The 26847-nt window shown below is 42.0% G+C and overlaps 3 protein-coding genes across 4 annotated transcripts; 1 reads left to right on the forward strand and 2 right to left on the reverse strand.

Annotated features, from left to right (window-relative positions):
* Positions 1-260: 260 nt before the first annotated feature.
* On the forward strand, positions 261-1180 carry LOC132262640 (uncharacterized). The gene is made up of 3 exons (XM_059761967.1): positions 261-496; positions 563-735; positions 800-1180. The coding sequence occupies exons 1-3, from the start codon at positions 304-306 to the stop codon at positions 1160-1162; spliced, it is 729 nt and encodes a 242-aa protein (XP_059617950.1). The 5' UTR covers positions 261-303; the 3' UTR covers positions 1163-1180.
* LOC132262639 (protein 60A) lies at positions 1172-4286 on the reverse strand. Its single transcript, XM_059761966.1, has 5 exons — positions 3480-4286; positions 2443-2612; positions 1655-2256; positions 1452-1586; positions 1172-1390 (listed from the first exon to the last, which is right to left on the reverse strand). Exons 1-5 carry the CDS (start codon positions 3707-3709, stop codon positions 1265-1267), a joined length of 1263 nt encoding a protein of 420 aa, XP_059617949.1. The 5' UTR covers positions 3710-4286; the 3' UTR covers positions 1172-1264.
* A 493-nt stretch (positions 4287-4779) lies between these two features.
* Positions 4780-9033, reverse strand: LOC132261433 (annexin B11). 2 transcript variants are annotated; one of them, XM_059760245.1, is made up of 6 exons: positions 8791-9033; positions 7842-7920; positions 6362-6979; positions 5868-6249; positions 5205-5713; positions 4780-5135 (listed from the first exon to the last, which is right to left on the reverse strand). In XM_059760245.1, exons 2-6 carry the CDS (start codon positions 7851-7853, stop codon positions 5070-5072), a joined length of 1587 nt encoding a protein of 528 aa, XP_059616228.1. In that variant the 5' UTR covers positions 7854-7920; positions 8791-9033; the 3' UTR covers positions 4780-5069. The 2 variants fall into 2 exon arrangements, with proteins under 2 accessions (XP_059616228.1, XP_059616229.1); XM_059760246.1 differs by lacking the exon at positions 6362-6979 and having other exon boundaries at positions 4831-5135; positions 8791-8990.
* Between the last annotated feature and the right edge of the window lie 17814 nt (positions 9034-26847).

Below are 26847 nucleotides of genomic sequence, written 5' to 3' on the forward strand. Positions count from 1 at the left end.
CACATGAATATGTTCTCAATGATATCAGGAAGGGGTTTGCAAGTTCAAAAAACACTCTGTAATGGGAATTAAGATAATAAAACCTTTACTTGTCATACATTACCTTATCTCTCTCAACAAGACTCACACAGTTAGTCACTATTTCCTCCGGATGATAAGCCCAGTTATTTTTATTCTGGATGCTTTTGGCGTGTGCGTGCGCAGAGCTCAAATTATTCTGTGGTGTGTCAAGTCGAGGAGCCACAGTTCCCAATTTGCCAGTGTGAGATTCATCGTTGTGTGGAGAAGCCAGAACCCGCCAAAATGTCTAACGACTGGACGCGTCCTTCTAATATTGATTTCCCCACTGTTTGGGGAACATTTGAGGCTAAACATCCTGCTTCTGGTGAAATTTGGAAGTTCCAAGTGCAGGATTTGCCCGAGGAGCGCTTCGACGAGGCCGAAAACATCATGATAGAGCATTTTCTCAGTGAAGAAAGCATGTGTAAATCCAAAGGTAATTATATAATGAACTTAATCACAGCTGATAAGAATAGTTATGATTTTTTGCTACTCTTTTCAGAAATCTCCAAAGATCCCAGTTCTTTGGCTCTTGCACGACTTTACTATAGGAAAATGCTTGAGAAGAAGATATCCTTGATCTGTGTTCGGGAAGGATCTGACGAAATTGCTGGCATCAACTGCTTAGAGCCAGCGCAAAAAGGCGACGAGAAGATCAATCTTCCTGAAGATACAGTAAAAAGCATTTTATATGCTCAAGTTTGAGAATCATTCATTAATGCTCGCGTATTGGTTTCAGGATGCTGCTGTGCTCGAACTGCAAGTGGCAACAGATTTCCTGATGAATAGTGCTGCGGTGTACGATAAGTATTCAGTTGATAAATATCTGTACGCCTGGGGACTCTATGTGTTTCCTAAGTATCGCGGAATGGGAATTGGCGGGCAGATTCTCAAAGCTCGCATACCTTTGGGTAAAGCACTTGGCTTCCGCCTCACCACTACCCTCTTCACCAGTTCAACATCTCAAGCAATCGCCAAGAAAGTCGGGTTTGTAGACGATGTTGTGATCCCTTATGAAGACTTAGGGAAGAAGGAGCCTTTTATCCAATTCCCCAACATTTCGTCACCTCTCATCAAAGTCATGAGCCTTCGCATCGACTGACAGAGTGTATCATAATTAAAATTACTGTATTTACAGAATTAATCTTACGTCAATATTTTCTAATATAAATTTTGCCAGTTCAAGAGACAGACTCTTTGCATTCTAGTGACATCCACAGCTCTTCACCACCATATTTTTGTATTTCTTGAGATTCACATTCGACTCATCCAGGAAATAGAGCACAGAAATCGGGCTCAGTTTCGTTGGAGCACAGCAGGGTTTTGGCACCTGAAGTTCAACATCAATCAGTAAATATTCGGTGAATTTTATAGTATTTCAGCGTGTTTACCTTTGTGGGATTCAGAAGATGAACCAGAGTCTGCACGATTGCATGATTTGTTGCATTCATGTGAGCATTGAGAGGAAAGTTGCACTCGCCACTGCAGTAGAAAGCACCATAGCCTTCAGGAGCGATTATCCAATCCTGAAAAGAGAGTTTTTTGAGATTTTGATTAGACTTCGTTCCTTCACAGTGCCTTTGCTTAAGCTCACCTGCCACTTCAGATCCTTGAAGCTGACGTAGAGAGTCTGGATTTGGCAACTCTTGTGATCGTAGTTGGGTCTCGTATCGATGAGGGGATGCCTATTCTCGCTCTTCCTCCTGTGACTCCTCTTGGAAGGACTTCTCTTTATGCGCCGCGAGTGACGCACGGGCTGAATGATTTCCTGCCCCTTGAAGAAGCCCACCATGAAGGGCTGGTACTCATCGTCTCCTCTTGTGTTCACCAGACCAATGTCTTCGAGTTTAACCTCGTGATCGGGCCGGTCGGTAGAATGGGCACTGATGTAGAGGCCCTTGTTCAGACTGGGATCCGCTGTCCACAGTGCGAGTCCTTCGGTCACGTTCATCTCCAGCCAACCGAAGTAGTCGGCCGTTGTGTTGACAGAGGAAAGCACTCTGAGCTCCTTCTGGCCGTTGAGCCGGATGATCGTGTGCACAGTGATGGTGAAGGTCTTGCTGGTGCCCTTCCACTTGCCCGGCTTCTGGTAGATTCTCAGCTCGGCCATCATGAGGGCAGAATCGCGCGCCACCTCAGACACATCGAACCACAGCCGGCGTCCGCGCTCATGACGCACCTCCGAGACGTGGTGGTCTTGAAATAGAAGGCATCATTATTATCAATTAGGTGTTCTCTCTCTGCCTCGCTTTTCGTACTCTTCCGAGAAGCACAGGTAAAAATTCTTGACCTCCCGCACACACACAAGCGCCGGCGCTTGAGAGACACAGAAGGGCAAGGAAGAATCAGTGAATTGGAATGCCGAGAGAGAGAGAGACTCACTCTTGTTCAAGAATGTCATGATTATGTCGCTCTGGTCGATGGCCATTTGATCCTGATCCGTGATGAGATTGTCGAATTCGTCCGTGCTGCGAACCGTCCTCGAGTTTCCTCTCTCGCCATCCTCGCTCAGGCGCCGATACACATCCATAAGAAACTGCGGTGCGGATTTTCTGCCAGGAGAAAAAGGGAAAAAGTGGGAAAATATATCCCGATCAAAGAGTCAAGTTTAATTGATCACTTCGCTTGCCATGCTCAAAAAGCGCCTCACTGTTTACACTTCACACGAGAATTTATTTCATGTTTAGAATTTCCAGCCTCAAGACGCGCGTGAGTATGTAATATAAACATTAATTTTCTTCAACAACTCAACGGGTGCTTCTTTTGGAAAATCACCGTTCAGTGTTTGTTTCTCGGCATCTTCTCGGGAAAAAGACACACTCACATATGCACAATATTCCCAGAATATTTCCCTCTGTTCTATTTAATTGCCAATTTTCACTCTTTGACTTCCAATTCGTGGAAGAATTGATGAGGTGATAGATTGAAGATACATTTTTAAGGATTATTTAATGAATTCAGGAGGCAATCTATGAGTTTTCCTTTAACATAGCAAAGAGAAATTCTCTGAATATTATGTAATAGACTTATAACAAGGCTTAAATATTCCAGAACAACTTTTAGTAGCTCAGGAATTTTCCATACTAAAATGCTCATTTTACAAAAATCTCACCTCAACTCTATTGAATATTTATCCTAAATTCAGACTATTTTCATATTATATGTGCAAAAAATACGTTGAACATGGCAATTATTAATTTAGTGTTGTATCAAAATATCGTCAGAGCACATTGCAATTTTTATCTTATCTATAAGAAAAACTCGTTGTATCAACTCGGATCCTGAGAGAAAGAACTCTGATTCTGAGATATTGAAAAATATTTTTGCACACGCATATGGCTAATTCAGTCGATTATTGCATTAATTATGCCAGCTGGAGGCGCTCTTTGGCATTCAGCGCAAGAATTATGCATTCATACCTGAGAGAGGGGTGAATGTGACGCCTCCTGGGGCGATCCGGAAGTCCCAGCAGCTCCAGAATCTCGTGCTCCACCTCCTGCTGATCATCCTGCGTGAGGGTGCGGTGCATCACAGTCTGATCTACGCCATTGTCCACGTAGATGCCCGAGAGGCTGGCCAAGGTGAGCCGTATGATAAGGAGGATCACGAGTGAGATCAGCATTGAACTCATTTTGTGTCGCACACTCATTTTTCACCAGATTCACAGTGACACTCTGTCTGCTTGGGGTCTCTTTTACACACACCAATTGCACCCAATTAAATGTTCATTTTCCCTAACCCGTAAAATCTCTCGGTCTTTTAATCTCTCTCGCCTTCTTCACTCTTTCACGCCTCGATTTTCACTCGATCACGATCGCCAGACACACTCTACTGTCCTCTACTTTCGCATCTAATCACCGAAATTGCTGTACTCGATGGGGCTCTGTGGCCAAGGTGCCCTGCACACTGACTTGTGGGTGCGATGGTGCTCCTGCGACGGCTCGACTCAAACTGAGGCAGATTCATCGAAATTCCAGAACTCAGGCTTTTCTGTAAATGCGTTGCTACTCTCGGCTACTAAAACTAACCCAAGCACATCTTGTTCTTGTCTTTCAGTCAATGAGATTTCAAAAAGAGTGAAACGCCTACCACAGGGTGATTGGAAAATTCACTGAAATCACCAAAATGACGTAAAATGAAAGTTGAGCACGAACTCTGCCTTGGGAGATGGGTGAGATTTTGTGGCGGGAATGCGCGAAACGTGATTTTCAGGTGAAAAATCCTTTTGCACAGCACGTGGGCGGATGAGAAAAGTGTCGAAAATTGCAGAGGCATTCTGTGATAGAGTATCTGTGGAACCGGTTCAACAGGTTGTTTATCCACCACACTAAAGTCCCCATGCCAAAGAGCCATGATGAAATACCTTCGCCAGGTAGAGTAGCAGAGAGTCGGCGGTGTGTTGGTGAGTGCCTTCGGTGCTCGGGCGGGATGATTTCTGAGGCGAGATCGCCAAACAATCGCCTTCGTTGATTCACTGTGCATCCAAATCGAGACACAGCGTCTTCGATGGCTCAACCATATCTCATAGGGCGGCTGCTGCTCAGTGGTCACCGCGCCTGACTCCCAATGCGACAATCGCGTATGTTCAAATTTCGCCGCTTGCCAATGCTTGAACACAGCAAAGTGCGAAAAAGAGGATCATTTCAATAGCAAAAAAGCAGCCCATATATATGCTATCAAATATATGCTTCACTGGAATTGTTTGTGCTCTGTACCAATAAATAATTTTAACATTATTAATAATAATAACAATAATAATAATAACAACAATAATAATAATAATAATAATAATAGACCATATCTCATGCAAATACGCAAACGATTTTATTCAAAGCCTGTGGCGGCTGAAGGAAGACGTTACAAATGCTGGTGACACTTTCTTCCCGCATAACACCAACTCACAATTAATTACACAGAGAGTTACTGAAACAATGTGTAGCTCTTGTCGGCTTTTTGTCACATAATGGAACGGAGGAGAAATATTAATGCACATAAAATTGGGCGCAATCTTATGAGGATCGCTCCTCGCCAATGAGAGCGTACAAGGCGTGCTTGTAGTGGCCGGACGTGTCACCCTGTGGAGGCAATTAACAATTTAGTTAAGTGGTAATTCTTGGAAGTGACGGGAAAGTCTGGCACTTTACCTTAATCCAGCTCTTGAGGCTCTTGCCGTAGAGACGCTCGAAGGTAGTCTTGATGTCTGCCAAGTCAATTTCACAGCGTGTCACCACGAGGCGAATAAGTTGTCGGTCATTAGTGCCAATCCCTGCCATACTTTTCTTCAAAAGCGATGCAAAGTACTCCGTCTTGTTGCACACGACGCTAATGATGGCCAGGAGACCCTCCATAATGTCGCCCGAAAACTCCTTCTTAATGGCCTTCTCGAGAGTGTGTCCAGTCATCCTTTGGTACTCCTCGCAGATTAGGCGAATCTGAGCGTAGTTTCGCTGACAGAGAACCATGTTGAAAGTGCTCTCGTCAGTTCCAACCATCAGCTCTCCTGCCTTCAGCAGCTCCCGAGCGTCATTCTGCGCCGCCACGGGATCCGTAACGCCGCTCTCATCGCGACCGCCGACTGACAGTGAGACTAGAAGTCTCTTGAAGTTCCCTGAAGTCTCTGAGATCAATCGGTTCTCCAGACTCTGACCGTACACTGCGCAAAGAAATCACAATTTTTAAATTAATAATTAAAAATGTTTTCTTTTAAAACATTAAAGTGTAGTACTCATAAAAAATTTATTTCAATTGCGAAAAAGTGAAGTTGACTTGAATTGAAAACAAGTTAATTTAATCGTTTTTTTACTTACTCTTCTCATACGCGAATTTAATTGTATGGATCTCGTAATTGGACATGGATCCCAACACCTCAATCAGAACATCTTCGTCAGTTCCCATTCCTGCCATGGCATCGTGCAACTCCTGAGCATAGAAGTCCACAATGGGCGTCATTAGAGACACGAGGAGATTCTCAAAGTTTCCACTTGTCTCGGACTTGATGTCCTCAATGAGATCCTTCCCGAAGTTGGTCTTGTATTCCCGCGCAATCATCTGACGTTGCTCATTTGTGCGGCGACAGATCACATTGATGAGGGCATCTTCGTCTGTGCCGAAGCCCTTCATGGCCTTCCTCAGGGCCTTCGCGTCGGTCACGGGATCAAAGCCGGGCGCCGCCGTGACAGTTGGAGTTCCCTGCAATTATACAGAACATGTTAGAAACTCAGCAGACGCTCAGGATGAGTAACACAGAGGTGAATCATGGCGTGACGATACAGAAGCTGGTCTTTAGTGTCGCGACAGGTACCTTAGACTTGATCTCACTGTTAATTCTCGTCACATGGGTTTTCATCTCGCTGAAGCACTGCGCCATGCCCATGGCAGCGCCTCCGGTTCCGGACATTGCAGGATACATGCCGCCTCCGGGAGGTCCCTGAGCTGGATAGGGATTGGCCGGGGCCGGAGGATAGGGATTCGATGCCGGTGTAGAGCTCGGGGTCTGAGATGGATAGGGACTGGGATAGGCCGAAGAGGTGTTCGTGGGATATCCCGCCCCGAAGGGTGGGTATCCCTGACTTTGCTGTGGATATCCTCCGCCCGAGGGTGGATATCCTCCGCTCGAGGGTGGATATGCTCCACTAGAGGGTGGATATGCTCCACTAGAGGGTGGATATGCTCCACTAGAGGGTGGATATGCTCCACCTGACGGCGGATACCCTGGCATTTGGGAGGGATATCCTGGATTGGGATTGCTGTTCGGATAGGGCGCCGAAGTAGGATACGGCGAGGGATTCGGATAGGGCGAGGCGTGCGGATAAGGAGAGGCGTGCGGGTAAGGAGACTGTCCCGGCTGAGGCATGCCGGAACCAAAGGGCATCTGTGGGTAGGGGGCTGAAGAGTTGGGCGGCGGAGGACCTCCCGAGCCCTACAAAATATTGTCCACTTTAGTTTCTCACCACGTGCGCTTCACTGGGTTTTTCCACAACCTCTAAGCAAATGAATGGGATCATGTGTGACCCCGTTTCTGCGTGTGATGTTTTCGCAAAAGATGTTTGCAATGAAGAGTGTGAAACAGTTGAATAATTTTCTGAGCATAATTTCAATAGAACAGTGCATTTGTGTGCCAAAGCAAGACTCTTTGCACTCGAACAAAATAGCCACAATTCTGCAATTGAATATTGAAAGGTCAGACAATTGATATTGTCAAATTTTAGTCAACCTTGATGGTTATAGTGATCCAAAAGCGATCAGAAAAGCTATAAAACATGTTGATGGATTTATCTTATCACAGCCTGAATGTGACAATACAATTTTGTACTCTCAAAGTGCTTCGTAGCAACTATTTTGTACATTTCCAATAAATTGGCGGTGATGTCTAATTATAATCGTATTAAACAAGCGTAAATAAATTGACGATTGAAGCTTCTGCATCACATGAATTAGTAATGTCTCAACGAGAAAAGCTATGAGCCATAAAACCACAGTCACAATTCGACGTCATGTGTGGCGATAAGAGTGGAACAATTGTGACGCGACACAGACAATTTATGTTGATAAATAAAACTTTTGTGTTGTTCCATTGTGAAAATCTAATTCTTCTAAATCGTGTAACGACAATTTGCCTCCAAGAATCCGCCTCTAAGACTCCACTCTGCGTGAAATCTCAGCGTGATGAAAGTGGAATATGTTGATTTTTAGATGTTTTTCTTGTTCGCAATATCGACGGGTCAATGTGGGAGGATTTGTGAAAAGGGTAGGCATAATTTTCAACAGCATATAATACTTACGAATGGATACATGTTGGTTTCTTCTGTGCTTTTCCTTGGATCGGTTTCAGCAAATACTGTTCAAGTTCACTATCTCGTGCTGGAAATGAGAGAAAAGCAATGCCGAGAGATTACTCAATGATTTCATGCAGCAAATACAATACAATTGTTGCGAATTAATTATATACGGGAAGTGTAAGTGCACTTCTTATCAATCAGCGTGAAAATTCGAAATATTTCCCAAGACACGAGATTGCGATAACAAATACGTGGATGATAAAGTAATTAATAGCCAAAATAAAGATAAACCGGCAAAGAGACCTTGTCGCCCTCAGAACACTTTATGGACTACACCTCTGAGCTTTGCCAAGCGGCAACAGGTTGGTTGTAATGTTTCGAGCCAAGAATATTGGCGCCATGCGAGAACATCAGCCAGATCATTGACTGTGAACTGGAGAGCTTTCGCTCTCGAAGAAATGCGAAAGCTGTCCTACGTCACCCAATTTTAGGCCGCTTGTGAAGTAGCATTACATATTTTTAGCCGAGGGGCAACACCCATGTGGCTATTGATTTTATGAGAGGAAGTGTAACTCTATGAATAATTATGTATCGCGTGGGAAATTTCGGTGCAAATGTGCCTCTCGTGATTCACACATCGGGTTTTTAGGAATTCCAGTGTTTCTGGAGTCTGAAGATCATGTCATGTGACGTAGATTGTATGACTTGTACACAGATGGTTATTCAGTGGTGATCTCGTGACGTGGGACACACAATTGGAAAACTGTATGGCTCACAAATTCGTCTACGTGGGGCTTTTCTTCAGGCCACTGAATCACCTCTCCAACACAGATATGTAGAACCCAATGTCACTGTAAATCACTTTCTGGCCAGAAAAAATGGAACAATTCACCGCACGATTGATGCGTAAATGATTTAATTAGCACAAATGGCACAAATTCACTCGACTGACCTTAGGATGTTCTACTGTTTTTCGGCTTGACTCTCGTCCGGAGCTTCGACTTTCGTACTGCGACGTGTGGAGAAAGAGTAACTTCAAACCAAACCAATTTAGAGGTATTTTTATATTCAACGCCACTGCGAGATGAGCGCGAAGGCACGGCTAAAGCGATACTGTGTGAGCCGAATTGGAGTGTTGAAGTCGAGTAGTGCTTCGAAGCGTCGTGAAATTCCCCATTACTCACACATTGCGACTCCACATCGCGTTTCGCAAAGAGAGACCCAAGTCCGAAACACTTCGACTGATAGTTGGCTAGCGTGTGTGAGTATTTGAACTCTTGCCCAGGCGATTGTGTTACTCGCACCGCCCTTCAAAGCTGCGTCTTCGGTGGTTCGGAGACTGGCTGAGAGCGCTGAATTGGCTGGTGTTGGAGAAATGTGGGGAAAGGCTGGGGAAAGCGTTGGGATTTCACAAGATTTTCCACTTGCAGCAGTTGGTAAACGTGCCGAAAAGAGGGGTGGCGTATTTTAGTGTCAGATGGGTTTATTTCCTCAGCACCTCTGTCGACTCCCGTCATCTCAACTGGCCACCCACACTTTCCCACCGAGAAGAATCATTCGTGAGCTATTTATTAGGCGAATTAGGAGCTTTGCCAAGATGAAAGAAGAAGGGCAAAGAAGTAATAAGGAGTTAATGTACTTGAGGGTCATTTCAATCTGGGTGGAATGAAAAAGCTTTCAATTCCACGCTATTTGCCTTATTTGTGGCGCATTTTGCCACATAACTTTAATTATAGTTTTAATTACAAAGAAAATCTTTCATTATCATGATAATACTGTAGATATTTAGGGGAAATTTGAATTGCCAGTGCCATAGGAGAGTTTATTTAAAGAAAAATCTCAATTTGCGAGAATGACCTTAGACATCCTAAGAAATTTCCAAAAGAATAAATATACACAGGTTCAACAATTTCATACCAACACTGTTCGCAAGGTCCGGAAAGTTTTCCACCATTCCTTGTTTTCAAAAATCTTTGAAATTCTGTAAAACATTCTTTGAAACTATATATTGAACCAAGGCCATTGCCTGGGGTATTTTTGTGAAATTCACTCAACAGCCTGGAAAAAGTTTCATTTCACATTCCTTTGATTTCACACAGAGAAAGTATGATGAAATTTATATTCTCCAAACATCTTCCAGGCAGAAGCTTCACCTATTGGCGTGCGGAGTATAGATTTTCCCCCAAAAGAAGCCAGGGTGGCTACAAAAAAGACAATTTACGCTGGTCATCCTGGGGTGCATGCAAGAAGATCGGGTGCGCTTTGGAAGTGGTTTGAAGGGCGGGTTTATCGACTGGGTCGTGGTTGATGCTTGCACGATATTGATGGCATGAAAGGAGGAAAAACACGAAGCACTGATGGCATACCAACTCGTTAGGGTCATTCTTTATTCGCTTTTGTACTCTCTGCTAAAATTAGATTCAGGAAATTCCACAGCATCCACCCACTTTTCATTCACTGTCCCGCGCGTGGTTTGGGGCGGAGTGCCGTGTGGGTCTGCGGGTGGATTCGCTCAAATTGTGCTTCTCACAATAAATCGATCAACTTATTAAGTTGTGCGCTGATAATGACAATGATGAATGCCCTCATGTCGCCCCTCGTCTTCGGCTTTTTGCGCGCCATCAGGAGGCGCGTCAAGACGCGCGCTCTTCGGGGTGACGAGAAAGCGGTGACAGAGTCGCCAAAATCAATTCAGAAGCAGAAGCGATTATTTACTTTGCCACTTCCTCCCTTATTCCCCATATCGAATGAGAGTGATTGAGAAGGATTTTTCCACCACATCTTTCGCCCTCGCTTGAGCTCTTCTTCACGAGGTGCCATCCATTTGACCCGAATTTCTTTCTGCTGACCGATTTGGTGTGCTCATTTTATTAGGGCGCTTCCACTACATTTTCCCCGCACATATCCTCCCTTTTGCACATTATTCCTCACATGACTGAAACCCTCTTCACATGTGTACAGCCCAGTTTTATTCGTGTGGCTGTGGATTAATTAATTCGCACACTTCCTCCGCTGCACGTTTGGGAAAGTCTTCCATTTGGAACACCTTCTGTGTTGGACTGCTGACGGGAGAGCTGAGACCAAGAGTATGTTTTCTGAACATAAAACTCCCTGGCCAACTGGACATTCAGGCACCACTCACACCCCGAAAATTCCCTGCAAATTTCACTTCTTTCACCTCCTCCCCGGCGACAAGGCGTAGCGAACGGAAAAGCGGAAATTTAATCAAGAGAAAATATTCAGGGCACACGGAAATTATTTTATGTGCTATCGATTGACGGATGTGAGAGAGAGAGACAGTTTTTAAATTGAAAAATTCCACATGATTTATTTTGGAATTTTTCTCATTATAACCCCAAATCGACAATGTCGCATAAAGCTCAGGGAGAAGCTTTGGTTTGGGGTGAAATTACATTTGGCCAATTATCAATTAAGGGATTGAGACACGATTCTCGGCATTGAGGGTGTTAGAAGAATGAGAAGAGTGGCCACCAATTAAGGTGATTCCCAATGAGTGTTACATTGTGCTACTGCAAAAGTGGGATTTTTTGCACTCGTTCGGTGACTTTTGTAAAACATTATAATTAAATGTTAACGTCTCAGTGCATCCTGATGGAGTGCCACTTAAATAGACGCTACTTCACTTTGAATTATCCAACTCGGCACCCGGAAGTATTTCAGTTGAGTTTTGCGCCCATGTTGGGCAAAAATTTCCACCATGGCATACGAGACATTCCCACGAGAACGAACGTGACGTTCTCCTCTTGGTTTGGACAACACAAACAAGTTGGGTGGAATTTCGGTGCAAGTCTACAGAGACTGTCATTCATAGTGGAACTCTTCAGCCGGAAATACATTTGCACAAAGCAATATAATGAATTAGGACTCGCTTGAGCTTTCGCGCTGTGCAATAAAGTTTGCGTTTGAATGCCTGAAAAAGTTCTCACAGTCATAAGAAGTCTCGAAAAGAATTTTTTTCCTCGAATTCCCCAGTGGGATTTGTTTAAAATTTCACTCACAGGATAGCTATATAGTTAGAAATTCATTTTGCCCATAGAAAGTTAAAGCAATTCCCTGATGTATTTCTTTTTTTCTCGTTTTCTCAGCTTCACAATAAAAGCAACTTGAGCAACAATGAAATTGGTTTCCTTTTGCTTAAAAATGCGATAGAGTTTGTAGCTCTTCATTAGATGACTAAAGAATTTCGCACAAGATTCCTCATGATATCCCGAAAAACCAAAATTCCTTTGTAGGTCGTCAGCGAGAGTGCGTGAAGCTAGAGTAAGATGTGATACTAGTTGAGTATCAGTATTCACATCCTCCTTTTGCTCCATGAACACACGCTCAATAGATAAGTTAGATCCTTTGAACTGAATACTCTATTGTCTTGAAAAACTTTGCTGTCGCTATTCTTGTAGTGACAGTCTTTTCCAGACCTCTAAAAGTGAACCTATCGAATATTTTATTTACTGTATCTCCTTCCTTGTTCCTTCTCTCGTATCCTGACAATTCTAGATTCTTTCCAAAACCAAGACTATTACAATCTCTATAAATAGCAAGAAATTTTGAAACAAGAAATTTTCAATTGGCATCTCTTTTGTACACGTATTATATATTGAAATTAAATTATAAAACAACTCCACAGAAGTTTCTGCATAATTTGAAATATTCAACGGCAACTTTAGACATGCTTTATTATGCCATTAAATGGCTTCATTATACTGGATTTGTTAGTTTTGCTTAAGGAATGAAAAGGCTTTGAAACAGAAATCACATTGGCAACGGTGGATTGTTCAAACTATGTATTAATAATAGAAAATGTCTCTTGCAGTCTGATAGTGGCTGATTGATTCTTGAAATAGAATAACTTGAAAGGAACAATTGAATATAATTCATATGAAAATTAATGATCCAATCTAAATAAGCATATCTTTGGCGAATACTTATCAGCTCACACTTCTATTTGAGATGAAAAACTGCACTTGAAGAGCCTTTCTTTGTGCTCATATCTCACCTCGAAAGTGCCTTGGAGGACACATTTAATTTATGGAGCACTTGGCCTTAATCGCTATCCTGTCTGGCTTGGTGACTTCGTTGAGATACAAAAGTTGAGGGTGAATGAATAAAAGCTCCAACATTCTCAGCAGGAATGAACATTCTACGAGTGACTCTCAGTCGTCCAATAAAAATAATTCATCCCAGAGGGAGAATTTCTTGTAGATCACGCCGATGGCAAGACTAAAAGGGGCGATTTTTTGCACTAATTGCACTTTTCTTCCGTCCCAATGCATTGTGCATAATAAACCGTTTTATTTGTGCAGTCTCTGCGGTATACACGCTATGTCTACGTCTAATTGGACTTTTGAGAGCAATCCAGTGCCACAGCCAGCACAACAGCACAACGAGAATTCCTCGGAAAGCTCTAGCCACCATCTCGTGAATTCCATTCAATTAATGCTTTTCGTTCATTATAGTGCAATACAATCGTTTCATTCTCCAGCAATGCTCTATTTAAACGTCTGCTTTCCCCTCTCCGTCTTACCATAAATTGGTCTCGGATAGAAATTAGTGTGAACGCGTTAGTGGAAATTAGTGGCATCTAAGCAAGCATCTAATACAATATTGGTTCATTAGTTGCAAAAAAGGGGGTTAATTGAAGTGGAAAATTGAACTCTATTCCCAACAAGGAATATACATTTCTCTTGTGTATGATGAAAGACAGAAAATGGCTGGAAATATAAAAGTTTGGTTGGATTTTGTTGAACGTGATGTTCAAAATTCAAGTCTCTTCTCTTCGCTGAATCGAACACAAATGGAAATAAGTTATGTCTACCACGCTATTTGATAAGAAGTTTGGTATATTCTCCAAGATATGTCTCATGTGAAATAGTGTAATTGAAAATTCAATATGATGTCATTTCCCCTAAAATGCTTTTGCATATTTTCACCATAAATTGTGGCATAATCTCACGACTCTGGTCGACACATTAATTAGACAGAAAGGCTGTTATCAGTGCAATTTGTCCTCAATCCGTAAAATTGATCCTCTCACAATATGAGGCCTCCTAAAGTACACTTTGCGTTATTGTTTAATTAAGTACAACGCAGAGTTAATGTACACAGATTCAGCCGCAAAAGCTATAGTGGTGGTTTTGCTGATATCATCCCGCAGCGTCCCTGGGAAAGTGCTGGCACAATAATTTCGGTCTCCTGGACCAAAATGTGTTGGGCAGAGAATGCTCAATTTGCTTTTCGATGGACGAATGGGCTGGAAATGTAAATTGGCCAATTATCATGCTACTGGATTGTATCCATATCTCACCACCAAATATACAATAGATAAATTAATTGAATTTCCGATGAGTTTACACTGGGAAAATGCACAGAGACCGCCCCTTTCCATCATTTTCTGAATCATTTTTATCCCATTTGTGGCCAGAGAGATCGCCGAATGCTCGTGAATAATGAAACCACCCACTTAAGCGAGCTGGAAATAGCATTGGAATGAAAAGCAGATTATCATTTAATGGTGTACAATGCAACGCTTTTCGATTTTTCATGACAGTGGCTAGTAAATTGTTGATATTCACACACTTATTTGTTGATTTTTTTTAACAGGAATTGTTTACAAATGCATTTGCATGCGTGTCCTATTGAGGTTCCCACAAATTACCAGGATTACTTTTCTAAATCTGTATCTCTTTTTAGACACTATTTTAATATCTAAATCCACTTTAACATTGCAAGAGGAAAGTGATATTGATATGTAATTAAATTATCGATTTATATTCCTACGGATATTGTTTCGCGCTGTTTGCTGAACATTCGAGGATATTGGAAAGCGGAAGCCTGGTTATAATCCCTGCAACTCACACATCCACTACACTGTTCGTCATAATTGGATTTACCTTCATCCATAAATGCACAACACGGAACACCTTCTCGTCTCAAATAAACAAATTTGACCTCCAGCCAATCGGATGCAATGAATGTCCCGATGAAGGTAAACAAGACTTGGACGGAGTTATGGTAATTTGAGTGCATGATAGAAGTGAGATGGAAACATGTAAACATATTAGGATTTAATGATAAGATATGCAGATAGTTTGGAAAAGCAATTAAGCCTTGATTCACTTACTTAAAATCGATATAATTTAATATGACACAAATTGGCTTCTTATTTAATAGAATTTTCCATTCTTACTCAATTACTTACATTCTGGATCTCATGTTTGCCCTTTGGCGGCAAATACTGTATTGTGGATGGAAAAATGCATTTGGACTGATGAAGAAAAGCATAGCCAGACTATAACGAGTCTCTAAATTGCAAAAGAAGCTACTTTAGAGTGATGAAGCTGTTGATGGTGATGATAATGCCAAGGGTGAATGTTATAAATCTAATTTCTGCCGAGGGTAGCAAAAAATGGCAAAGGAAAATACCCAACAATTCCTCCATCAAGTGTTGTTCCTCCAGACGCCAAAGAGCTGCTCATGGCTGCGTGTTGGCACAATATTTATGCAAATTGAGAGATTGTGGGTGGGATGGAATGGTGATAGTCTTTAGTGATGCAGACTGATGTGTTTTCGAGAGACAGATTTGCTCGTGTATAATGGTGTGTCCCAAGCATGATGGGCACAATTTATCTCTTTGACTCCCATGAAAGATTGGTGTGTTTGCTGCGAGGCATGTCTCGGAGAAATGATGGTCTTTCCTCACTCATCCAATATATAAGTTTACCATCAATCCAATTGGCATTCTTCATCATGAAATTGGCCTCATTTATAATTCCTTGACGCCACTTTACGAGCCACTCTCCTTCCGCACTACACAGTGCAGGAGGAAGCAATTTCCCATCAAATTGAGCTGTTTGGGCGATCCCTTGTTTCGGTGGCTCCATGTGGTTTTGATTGTTTTCTCATTGCAACTCCAAAATGCCAAAGGATGCGAAACGAGGGTCAGACTCTACCGTGCTGTGGTATTCGCAGAGGCAGGCCTATAGGACTTTTTATCAGTGAATTATTTAGTCGACACAAATTCGTTTCGACAAGCCAATTGAGTTGGGCGACCGTCAGCCTCCGAGAGGAAGGGGAGAAACTTGCCACGGAGCACGGCCAAGAGGTGGAATATATTGGATTTTTGCCCTGGAAAGCATATAACATTTTCTCTTAATTTATTTATAAAGCGCCGTGTGCCAACCACCCCGTCAATAATTTCCGCCCACTTTCATGCACTGTCCAAATGTATGAAAACACCCAGACGCTGCGATGGTGGTGAATTGCAAAGGGAGATTAATTGAGTTAATTTAGGGTGAAGTTGAAGGGAAATTGATTAGTTCGTTTGTTCAACACTTTAGCGGAAATCATGCTAAATAGCTCCACACGGTGCCTTGGCCTCTCTCAACCCGCCCACATATCTCTTTTCTTTTCCACCCTTGACCGCAATCACAGGCAACCCCGCTGTTTGTGGCGTGCACAGGGCAAGTTTTTCACAACACTCCGCTCTGGGGTTTGGGAAAGTGTGCAGGAAAAACATGAGCTTCAGCTGCGTCAAGGGGCGTGGCATTGATTTTGCTGCTGTACTGTTAATGTGTCCTTAATTAAAAAGTGGCACAAATATCATTAATAACACAACTATCACATTAACTATCTCTCAAATGGCATATTGAGTGAACAATGCACAGTGAGGAGGAGAGAGCTGAATAATGAATACCCCTCTTTCACTGGTCGCCCATTTATTTGCCGCCCAATCCATTGTCATGACCACTTTCCTCCGCATTTTTGCACATAAGGCCGAAGAAATGTGTACCTGAAGACCCCACGTTCACCTCTATATTGTATTTTTTCCTTCGTCCACCGACCGACGAGAGGCCAATGGAATTTCTGCTCTTTTTTCCACCCACTGTGCTTGCTAATATTATCAATTCCCCCAACTTCTTAAACTCCTATTCCCCCCGTCTCACATGCGGCAAAGAACTGGCTTCTAAATTAATAATTGAATTTATGCTCCAGGTTAAACTTTCAACTTTTGCTCTCCGTGAATGCAGCACTTTTGTGCAGCGTTGAGGACGGTAAATGTTTGTGTGATGGTGAAAATTGCAAAATACCGTGGAAAGTAAATGAGGAGTGAGTGCGGATGCCCAAAAAGAAGGCCACACTTAGTATTCATGTCTCGTTTGGTGGTGTATTCTAATATCATTGTCCGGCTACTTCCTCAATAATCCCCTTTCCATTGTTTAATCCGCAAACTCTCCGTGTGGTGAACTTTGTCCGGCAGGGAGGATTTCAACTGATGCACAAGAGATACTTTAATAATGTGTAGCTTGCCTTAGACAAACTTCCCAACTCGCCATCTATTTCAGGATGTCGAGAGTACATCCTGGGGAAAACTTGGGAATGGTTTCCACACATGAGTGACTGTGGAGCCATAAACTCCCCCACCGCAGAAGCAGTTCGGTGTATAACAGTGGTGAAATTGGCAGAAGGATTGGTGCGAATCCCATCTAGAAGATCTCATGCATTATTTGCTAGATGAAGAATTAACTTCCGGCAAATTGGCTCTTGGGTAATTGCTTTTGCATTCATTGAATTTTGTATACGATGCAAATGATGTGTGAGTCTCATAAGACTTGGGATCACAGCTATAAATTGGGCCGCATGCACAACACCCTCAGGCCCGTGATGGTGTAATCCATTTGAATGGAGGATACAAGCAATTTTGCCAACATTATTCATGAAATGCAAGAGCAAGTGTGGAGAATCTTTCTTTCCCACCACACCCATCCTCAGCTTCTTAAACAATTAACTACGTACGTCGTTGGGACAAATTTTCCTTCAAAAGAGAAACTTTGGTGACACAGTTAGAGCAGTAGTGGAAGTTTCCTATCCTTTGGCATATCCTCCGATGTGCGGCATACATTTTCTTTCGGCATCACGTGAATATAGTGTGGGTTGTCTCGATTTTCGTGTATGTTGACACCTGGTGAAATACCCAAGTCTGGTCACGTTACCTCATCGCCCAGCATCATCGCTGTGGTGCAACTCTGTCTTGGGCAAATATTACAATTTTGGTCCGTGGCGATAACTCAACGCTTATCTAGCCTCACCCATATCTCATGCATGGCACCTCCACAACACCTGGATTAGCGACCACAAAGGGAAGGTATTCTCCTCAGTCACGCGGTTGATTCACTGTTGAGATGTGAGAGGACTTCGCCACTGAATTGCATCGGACGACGTGGTGTGCTTGCATAAAAGCATCCACCAAAGGTCGTGGTGTGCTGGAAGATGTATTACACACAGAGAAATCTCTTCTATCATCATGTTCATGCTATGGAATTCAATACTGTGAGTTCATGGTGTTTATCGACTCTTCAAGCATTTCAAGTCTAGGTTGGCATTCAAATTTTGAGTAATTTAAAGTGAATTCATCGGCAAAAGATATAGAAACTTAAGTGCAACAGTTAGTTAATATTAAAATTTTGCATGTGCAAAGCAGATATATAAGTTTACGGATAGTTTCTGGTCCCATTCTCTCTATCTCTCTCTCACAGTTCTTGCAATTGAGTGTCACGAGCACACGACGTGGAGAAGCGTAACTTTATTGATAAAGTGTCTATGAAAAATGATTTATTGGCTGTTTCTTTCTGCAGGAGACTCAAAGAGCCATCGTAAAAGAGTGGGAAAACTCATGATTTTGCAATAAAGTTCATTTTTCAGCCTTCGCCCTGCGAAAACTCTTGACCGTCCGCTGCAATTGACTGGTGGGTCATTCACTAAACTCGACGATTTTTCACACAGTGCTGTCAATCTCTCTGGATAACTCTATCGCTGCCCTCAAATTTTTGGATACATATATTTTCAGCCAAATTTCCCTTTTCCCTTTTGTGCACGCTATTGTATGTCATCATACTTTCAAGTGCATATTAAACTGCGTCAACAGAAAGCTTGTAAGTGTGCATATTTTCCCGTTTTCTACCATCCTTGTGTGCTAAACAATTCTCTCGACATTCTTTGGTAATTGTTTTGCAGCCAACAAAAGAAGCGAAGAGAAAGAGTTTTCTCCTTTGAAGTGTCGCGCGTTCAGCTTGCAACTTAAGGAGGTACTCCAGAAAGTGCATAAACCGTATTTTCTTGTCAAATACACACAAACTCGTATGCACGTAGCGAAAATTTTAAATCATTCCCACCCAGACCGCGAGTGGGCGAGCCAGGCTGGAAAATATGAAGGGGGTTGAGTAACTTCTCACCTCTTCACAATAATAAAATCACGTGCTCTTTAGTCCTTGCTACAGAGCTCAAGAGGCACTTTAAGCTTCCAGCTAAACTCTTTTCACCCTTCCATGCTGGCGCCTATTGTTGTTGAAAGTGCTCCCAACCCAGGCACATATTCCGGGCGTGCAGGATTCACGGCGGGATGCAAGTGCCATTGAATGCTTTGTTGTCGTGTAGTACATTGAATTTTCTCACTTGGGAATTTCCGGGTTTTTAACCTTGCACCATAGTGGGCATTTTGGGGCGCAGTGGCCCAGAGAAGTTTAGAGAATTAATTCCAACAAATAAGTTTTTTTTAATGCAATATTGCAAATGATTTACACACGTTTCACATTCATCTTTGATCTGATTATTATAAATTATTTCTGCGAAAGCTCAATTAATTTCACTCACTATTATTTTCAGTTGCACTAAGAAGCTTTACATAATATTCTCTTTCATCCATCACTCAAAGGGAATTGAGCGTTAAAGCCTTTGTGTTAATAATTATGGAAGTATGGCAATGAACATTTTACCATGCGTACTAGCCTAAATATACAATTTACTTCTGCCTTTTCTTCCTGGGATTAAGTTCTCATCACTCAATCTGCATGTGTCCCTCATTTGAGGCGCACACATAAAAAGACCCTTATAAAAGAGGGAAATTGTGAGAAAATCTCAGGTCCTTTTTTTACACTGTGTGAGAGTTTCTTTCGGCATATAAAGAGAGTAAATCAAAAGAGAATAAAATTTTGTGGCTTGCTAGAAGGGAACTGCAAATTCATTAAATTAAAAACTTTAAGCTCTCAGCTGAGACCATAAAGCTTGGGGTATAACTTTGTACTCGTGAGTCTTGTGTGCATGTTTTGTGTATTATGGGGAAATTCTACACAATCCTGGTCGTATATTGAAAATAATTTTAATAGCCCAACTGAGACTTTACAAGTTTGTTTTATGTTTCCCCATAAAACGTGAATATTGTCTCCATTTGGTTAAAAGACATTGAGCGTCATATAATTTTTTTTGGTTAATTTTCTCGATGGCTCCAAGATAACCAAAGAGTATCATTACATGGTTTGGATGTACTCCGGAGAAATTGCTGCTTGAATGGATATATTTCATCATTTGCTGGCTTTGCTGGGATGAAATTTGGAAGATGTGTTTGTGGAAAAAAAAATGAAATTAATTTGACACTGTGGGCAGATGAGATAAGAAAGAAAATGAGAACGTAAAATGTTTTCCTTCACATGAAATTTCTTTCATTTGTTCATGGTGAACTTTTTGCTGGTTCCACATGAAAAAACAACAATTTAACATTAAACCAAACAGACGGATGCTCGTAAATTTTCGTCTTCATACAACCCAAGGAGGGCCTCCTTCATAGTCTTTTCCACCAACCTCCCATCGGCCCAGGAGTGAGTTAAATGGTGAGGTTGGTACGTGAAAAAAGCAGCATGCACAGGAGAGAGAAATCATAATAAAACGGACAAGATATGAGGTTTTGAGAGGGTGGCATTTACCCCCGCATTTGGTACCTCTTTCGCACTCCCCGGCAAAACATACACGATGATGAGGGGCGTGAAAATTTTACCGGGGCGAGATTTTCCTGCAAAAATGTAGAGCTGCTAAAAAAGCGTACATTGTGTCTAAAATAAAATATATAAACGGCTGTAAGATTTATATCCATCTCCGCCTTACTTAATAATCATAGCGAGAAGTGGAAGGGAATATATTCTTCGCGCAACATGGATTTTTCCCACTGCCTTTGAAGAAATATTGCAATAGAAATGTGAACAGGAAAGGGGGGCCAGGGACTCACGTAGAAAATGGGTATTTCGTTGTGATTTTCATGCGGATTTTATCCTGACAAAGAGTCTGCGGAGGGGCAAAAAAGTGGCTGCGGCTTTAACCTCTGACCATGGATGAATTTTCCTTAGCATTGAAAAGCACTCATCACACGGCACATTGACTGTGAAAATTGTCACAAAGGAGGTACAGCCCTTGGGGAGAAGCAGGGCAATCAAGAGCCATGAGCAAATAAGAGTTGAAAGGAAAATCAGGCGCGCACACACACACTCAATTTCCATTGAAAGAGGAAGGAATTGAACAACACAGGAGTAAGTCTTTGTGGAATTTTCTGCAAATTGCTGCACTCGAGAAAGTTCAAATCCTTCAACTTTGTCAATTCTCCACATAAACTCCCCGAAGCACAAAGGAAGGGGCACACCAAGAGTAAGCTCGTGAACACCAAATGGTCCAAACTGCCAACCTCTTCATCACGATATATTTATCCATGGGGAAAGTTTCATTTTGCCTCTCGCATTCACTGAAGGAGGACTACAAGAAGAGAATGGCCTCTCACACCCAGGACGATTTAATTAAGCGCACTGAGTGCTCCTGGAATGGTAAACACGCCAGCACGAGTCAAAAGGAAGACGAATGACGGGGAAAAAAGCTCAAGTGTTGAATAGGTTTGATGTGATTTGCATTTAACTCATCTCACATTCAGCAGGAATACAGCATAAACGCTTTTCGTCGGTCTGACAAGGAAACTGAAAATTTTTAATTAATTTCCCAAGAAGACAAAGCTGTAGAGTGCACAAATTGTGTGCACTATCCGTTGAAGATTCTTGAGAAAAAGATCCAGTCATTCAGCAAACGTTCTACAGTCCTCACAAGAAGGGCTTTCGGGATTACTTTTGTACTTCACTACATAAATCAAGCTTGGCAGAAGGTCAGTTGAAGGACTCTTGGAAGGACTGAAATGAAGTGCAACGTGAGTCTTGCAAACAATTTACGTATCTTATTGTATAATGTGGATTTTTGTGAGGCAACACAGGAGAAAAATCAAGATCATTAAAATTTGAAAACGTCACGCGAAATCCCAAAATAAATATCCCAGCAATTTGAGATGGAAAGCCTACGGATCAAGAGGTACACTTGACGCCTAAATCGCGGTGCCACCTCACCTATTTTCATCCATCGCGCATTAATCACATTACATCATGCAAATTATGCTCAAAATACACTCTCGGGATCGGGATAACGTGAAAGCAGTCACTTGTCAGAAGCACAAGTTCCACACAAGAGGCGCCCCGTGTGAGGGCGCGAGCGAGGGCAGGAGGGACAGGGTTAGCCCCAACCCAGGGGTTAGGAATTCCCAGTACAGAAGGCATCTGTTGTTCTCAATGATTATGATATGTGTATGTGTGTCGCTAAATCACATCTCTCGCCGAGCACCCGAGTGGGTGGCACTAACGCATAATTGTGGTATCCAAGCCATTTCACCTGAGTGACGGGGACGGGGGGTATTTTCGGCACCCGTGTAAAATGCTCTGAAGTGCCTGGTGCGGTGTGAAGATGATGAAATAACCCAGGTGAGAGTGCTACTCACCAAATAGCTTACACCGAAAGCTAATTTAGGTGGCAATCGTGCCACCCCATCATCATCTTTCAGCTGCATCTTCTCATTTTCCACACAAAGCCTCAAACACAATTCCCTGGAGGGATCAGCTTCATGTGGGTGCTCTCTTGCCTTCCCTTTGACGTGCACACAAAGTGAGGAGCTTTATTCAAGCTTCTGTTTACACGCCATATCATCCGGAAGAGATGCTACTTTGCCCTCCTCCTCAGGAACACTTTCTATAGAACAGCCCTCAATGTGGTCAATGACCCAATCTTGGCCGAGGAGCCCATGGCTTACACTTGTCTGACTGAGAGCATTGATATGGCGTATATCATTACCACAACGAAAGCAGGTGCGGTTATCAGGTGTGAATCTTCGAGTGGTTTCCTTATGGAGGAACAGGAAAACTGTCATAAGATTCTCGCTGTTAATTCATCTTAAATTCCCGAGAAAATCCCCTTCGGGTCACCCCTCAAATCAACCCCAAAAGCTCCCTCACTGGAAAGTCTCTCTGAATCTCTCTCACAGGAGAGCGCAAAGGGACATGCGCTCATCACGCCAATGTGTTTTCGTGGATGAATACCAGGACCGCTGATGCTGGCCTGAAGAGGAGGAGTGTCCAAATTCCAGTGAAAGCTTCAATTTCGGTGCATATCTCAAAGAAAACACTCTGCTTCCCTCACAGAAGCCCAGATGTAATGTGTGTGTCAGAAAATCTTATAAGCTTCTTTCCCATTTCCATAAATCCCCAAAGAAACTCTTTTGATAATGTTTCTGAAAGCAAAATGCATCAACATATTTGGTTCTATTTGGGAGAAATGGAAATGTTAAAGTGCATTTTCAGTTCCATATATACACAGTATATAATATATCCGTTGAAAAATGCGAAGGCGTTTTGCTTTCCACTGCAAAAAACAGGTGGGCAAGAGAGCCATTTATGCTCTCTCTCTCTCCCCGCTCTTCACCCTTCTCCGGCGCCCCCATCATGCGGAAACAATTGAGAATTGTTTGGTTTTTCAGATAATTTCCAGCAAGAGTCTGCGTTTTATTTTCCGCACCCTCGTTCAAGCGAAAAGTATATGAGTGGGCGGCAAAGGGGGAAGAGGCCAACAAATTACCTGCTATTGCTACCACATATCTTTAATTTTCAGTAGAAAATGTTCAGGAAGTTGTGAGAAAAGCATATAATCCAAAACTGGGGGAAAGACAGACGATTAAGTTTGGCTTAAAGGTGACTTTGTGGCGTCTACATTTAAAGGCTTCTGCCGCATAAAATTGCAAACTTTCTGAATTAAGGACTTTAATGGTTGATTCCGTATTATTCTTTGCCCTTTTCAATTTATCGCGTGGCGATAATGTGAGACGTAAATAATCAAATTATCACACCATCAGCTTGATATTCATCAAGTGTTTTACTCTAAGGACATCCTCAATTTAACGATACATACTTAACAATTTTCCTTCGTTCACCTTCGCCCGCAGCGTGACACCGAATAATAGATTTCAAATAAAAATTTTATCGCACGACTTTAGAGGGGTTAAATTCAGGTTCCCATTAACTGAAGTAATAGTGAATCACCCGCAGGATCGCGTGATAATAAAAAGCATGAGCGTTTGTGAATTGTTATTGCAACAGAGCTGACAGCATTTGAGGGCTTCTTGGGCTGGAAAATGGATATTAACAGAATATCAGTCGATTTACCATTCTAAAGCGAGGGTGAAAAGCCTCCTTGGGAGGTCGAGAGAAGCATAAGGGAAGGAGGAAGAGTCATCAATAGGATTCCTAGGGGAAATTGTATTTTCTCTTCCGCTTCTCCAAGCGGCCTCAAACCGGGCGCAATGAATACTGATATTTTCCGTGTAAGTGATCTCACAGCATGAGGTTACTTAAAAGGCTATGGCTCTCGCTGCTTAAATTGTGTGATACTTCGCGAGGAGCTCTTCATTCATCTCGTTTCGCGGCTGTTCGCGCGCTCCGTTCAATTTTTCCCTGATTACTGTATAATTGAGTGAGGCTCAGCAATCCTCCCTCAGGACATCCAATTCCCATCATTATCGGGAAAGACGCGGAAAGCCGCGACGGCTTGAGGGGCAAACAACCAGTTTGATTGTAGCGTGATAAAATGTGTGTCTCTCCGAAGTTAATTTATCTTACTTTCGTATTTTGGAACAATGTCTTGTTCTATGAACAGCTCCTATTCCAAACACTTTGTGTGGCGCCAAAGAGACGCGACAACTTTATTGCTTAGCTTTCTTGACTCTCCGCCCACGCCGAAACACATTCAACATCTACGGAAGCTCTCGCTGGATTTTAAGTCTCAATAAACTCCTCTTGCATAGATGGAGCATTGAAATGATAAGTTATTGATCACAGAGTCCGTTTATTTATAAATTCCACAAAAACTTGGCGATACAACTTTATGCATACAAATTTATTCTCTCAAATTTCATCATATATTCTTTTATGTATTCTTTTGTGGTGAAAGTTTGTGAAATGTTGAATACATATCATGTCATGGAGTCAGAGTGATCTACTCAATTCTAGAGCAATATACTTTCATTAAAATTCTAGTGTGCTTTCACTGAAATTTTATATAAAATTCCAGCAAAACTTTAGTACAATTCCTCCGCGATTTCCCATGCAGCTCATGGAAATTATTGCAGTGGAAATAAAATGGAAAACTCCATTCAGACATACAAGAATTTTGTATGAAAAGGCCCCGGAGACATCCCAGAGAGTCGCAAACATCATTCACCCCATGTTTCGTCCTGGAGACAACTTGAGGCGATGTGCTCGTGAGGTATATATTTGGAGAAATTTCATGGCTCCCCAAAAGCCGGAAGTGTGGCGATGAACATATCAAACGTCAACTAAAATATTCAAGTATGATTGGCGGAAAATTGAAAATTGCTGAGGCCGAAATTCTCTTGTTCATTAGCATTTTGCTGAATTTAATTTACCACCAATGCAAACTTCAGCAAAAAAATGTTCCACATTGAAAATTTATTGATTTTTTCACGCGTGAATTCAATTGAAAATGAGTCGAATTGCTTAATATGAGTAACAAATCAAGGAATAATTGGGATAGGTTATTTCTTCCGCATCATTAAGCCCTCCATCCAGTCCTTCATGATGGCACACTTTCAATGACAACGGCGGGTGGATGCAAAATTATTTAAAACTCCATTAGGCATCAGTGCTAAATGTTGCGTAAAATCGCACTTTGTGCGGAGGTGGAGGAGTAGGGTATTAATGATCTAGGAGACTGTAAGGTAAGAATGACTTGTGATGGCTCTTCTTGCAAAAAAAAATCAATTTTTTAATTAATCAAATCTCTAGTCATGCTTATATGGAGATTACTAGAAGAATATCCTCCATTCTCCACTCTATTAATATGCCTCCCTTTTGTGCAAACTAGCACTGAATAGTGTGCTCTTGTTCTTCATCCCATGAATACCTATCATAGAACATCTACGCAATACCACTAGATAAAGCCTCTATTTTATCATCATTTGCGCTCAATACATTCATTGAAAATATGCTTTCATTAGCTTTTCTGGGAAACTGAAACTAATTACTAGAGAATCCAAATTTTTATGTTCTGTTCTATAAAGTGATGAAAAAGAATTCTCATGCATTTTATTTAATGAGAAACTTTTCCTCGAATCACTATATAAATTTCCTTGCTGAAAGACTTTCCGCGTTGCATTACTTGAATATATAAAAAGTTGAGAATATTTTAAATAAAATTTCAGCTTTCCACTTTATCTTTTGCATTCTCAACGGTACAAAATTGAAAATTTTTTACACCACGAAAGTTCAACTAACTAAAGTAAATTTCGTAGCCGTAAAGTTTTCGAGTGGTCAAACAAAAAAAGGATGGATAAACATCAGCTGTGTTACCTCATGAAGAGATTGGATTTCATGACAAGCACTGGATGTAAGATATTCGATTTAATGTGATAGCCCAGAAATATAATTAAAATTATTACAGTGGTGGATTTACTAATTTATCAATATTCACTCTCTGGACATGCTTGAATGGCGGGAAAGCGTTATAGGAAACGGCCATGTGGAAAGAACATTTGCCTCATCATGGCAAATGAAAGTCGATAGTATCGTGACAAAGGCCATAAATCACCATGCCAAGCCCATTTGAGATATCTCTGCTAAAGCCCTGATCGAAATATGATTGAAACAATATTCCTGGCCAGAGATTCGTTCTCCGATTGACTCTCGGTGATCGTTTTTGTTGACCGGATGAGATGGATAATCTGGTCATGTGAAATCGGAATTCCTTTTGTCACTCGCCGAAATTCTCTGGGCCATAATCTCTGTTTGGCGCCAAAATA

This window comes from Phlebotomus argentipes, unplaced genomic scaffold (assembly GCF_947086385.1).
Source record: "Phlebotomus argentipes unplaced genomic scaffold, Phlebotomus argentipes genome assembly contig_15, whole genome shotgun sequence".
NCBI classification, from domain to species: Eukaryota; Metazoa; Arthropoda; class Insecta; order Diptera; family Psychodidae; genus Phlebotomus; species Phlebotomus argentipes.

What these genes read in the sequence shown, in the direction of transcription:
- LOC132262640 (XM_059761967.1), top strand. Translation starts at nt 304, where the DNA reads ATGTCTAACGACTGGACGCGTCCTTCTAATATTGATTTCCCCACTGTT. An exon ending in AAGCATGTGTAAATCCAAAG is followed by an intron (nt 497 to 562) that starts GTAATTATATAA and finishes TACTCTTTTCAG; the next exon opens with AAATCTCCAAAGATCCCAGT. An exon ending in TCAATCTTCCTGAAGATACA is followed by an intron (nt 736 to 799) that starts GTAAAAAGCATT and finishes TATTGGTTTCAG; the next exon opens with GATGCTGCTGTGCTCGAACT.
- LOC132262639 (XM_059761966.1), bottom strand. Translation starts at nt 3,709, where the DNA reads ATGAGTGTGCGACACAAAATGAGTTCAATGCTGATCTCACTCGTGATC. An exon ending in CATGACATTCTTGAACAAGA is followed by an intron (nt 2,257 to 2,442) that starts GTGAGTCTCTCT and finishes TTCTATTTCAAG; the next exon opens with ACCACCACGTCTCGGAGGTG. An exon ending in ATCTTCTGAATCCCACAAAG is followed by an intron (nt 1,391 to 1,451) that starts GTAAACACGCTG and finishes GTTGAACTTCAG; the next exon opens with GTGCCAAAACCCTGCTGTGC.
- LOC132261433 (XM_059760245.1), bottom strand. An exon ending in ACAGTGAGATCAAGTCTAAG is followed by an intron (nt 6,250 to 6,361) that starts GTACCTGTCGCG and finishes GTATAATTGCAG; the next exon opens with GGAACTCCAACTGTCACGGC. An exon ending in TAAATTCGCGTATGAGAAGA is followed by an intron (nt 5,714 to 5,867) that starts GTAAGTAAAAAA and finishes TTCTTTGCGCAG; the next exon opens with TGTACGGTCAGAGTCTGGAG.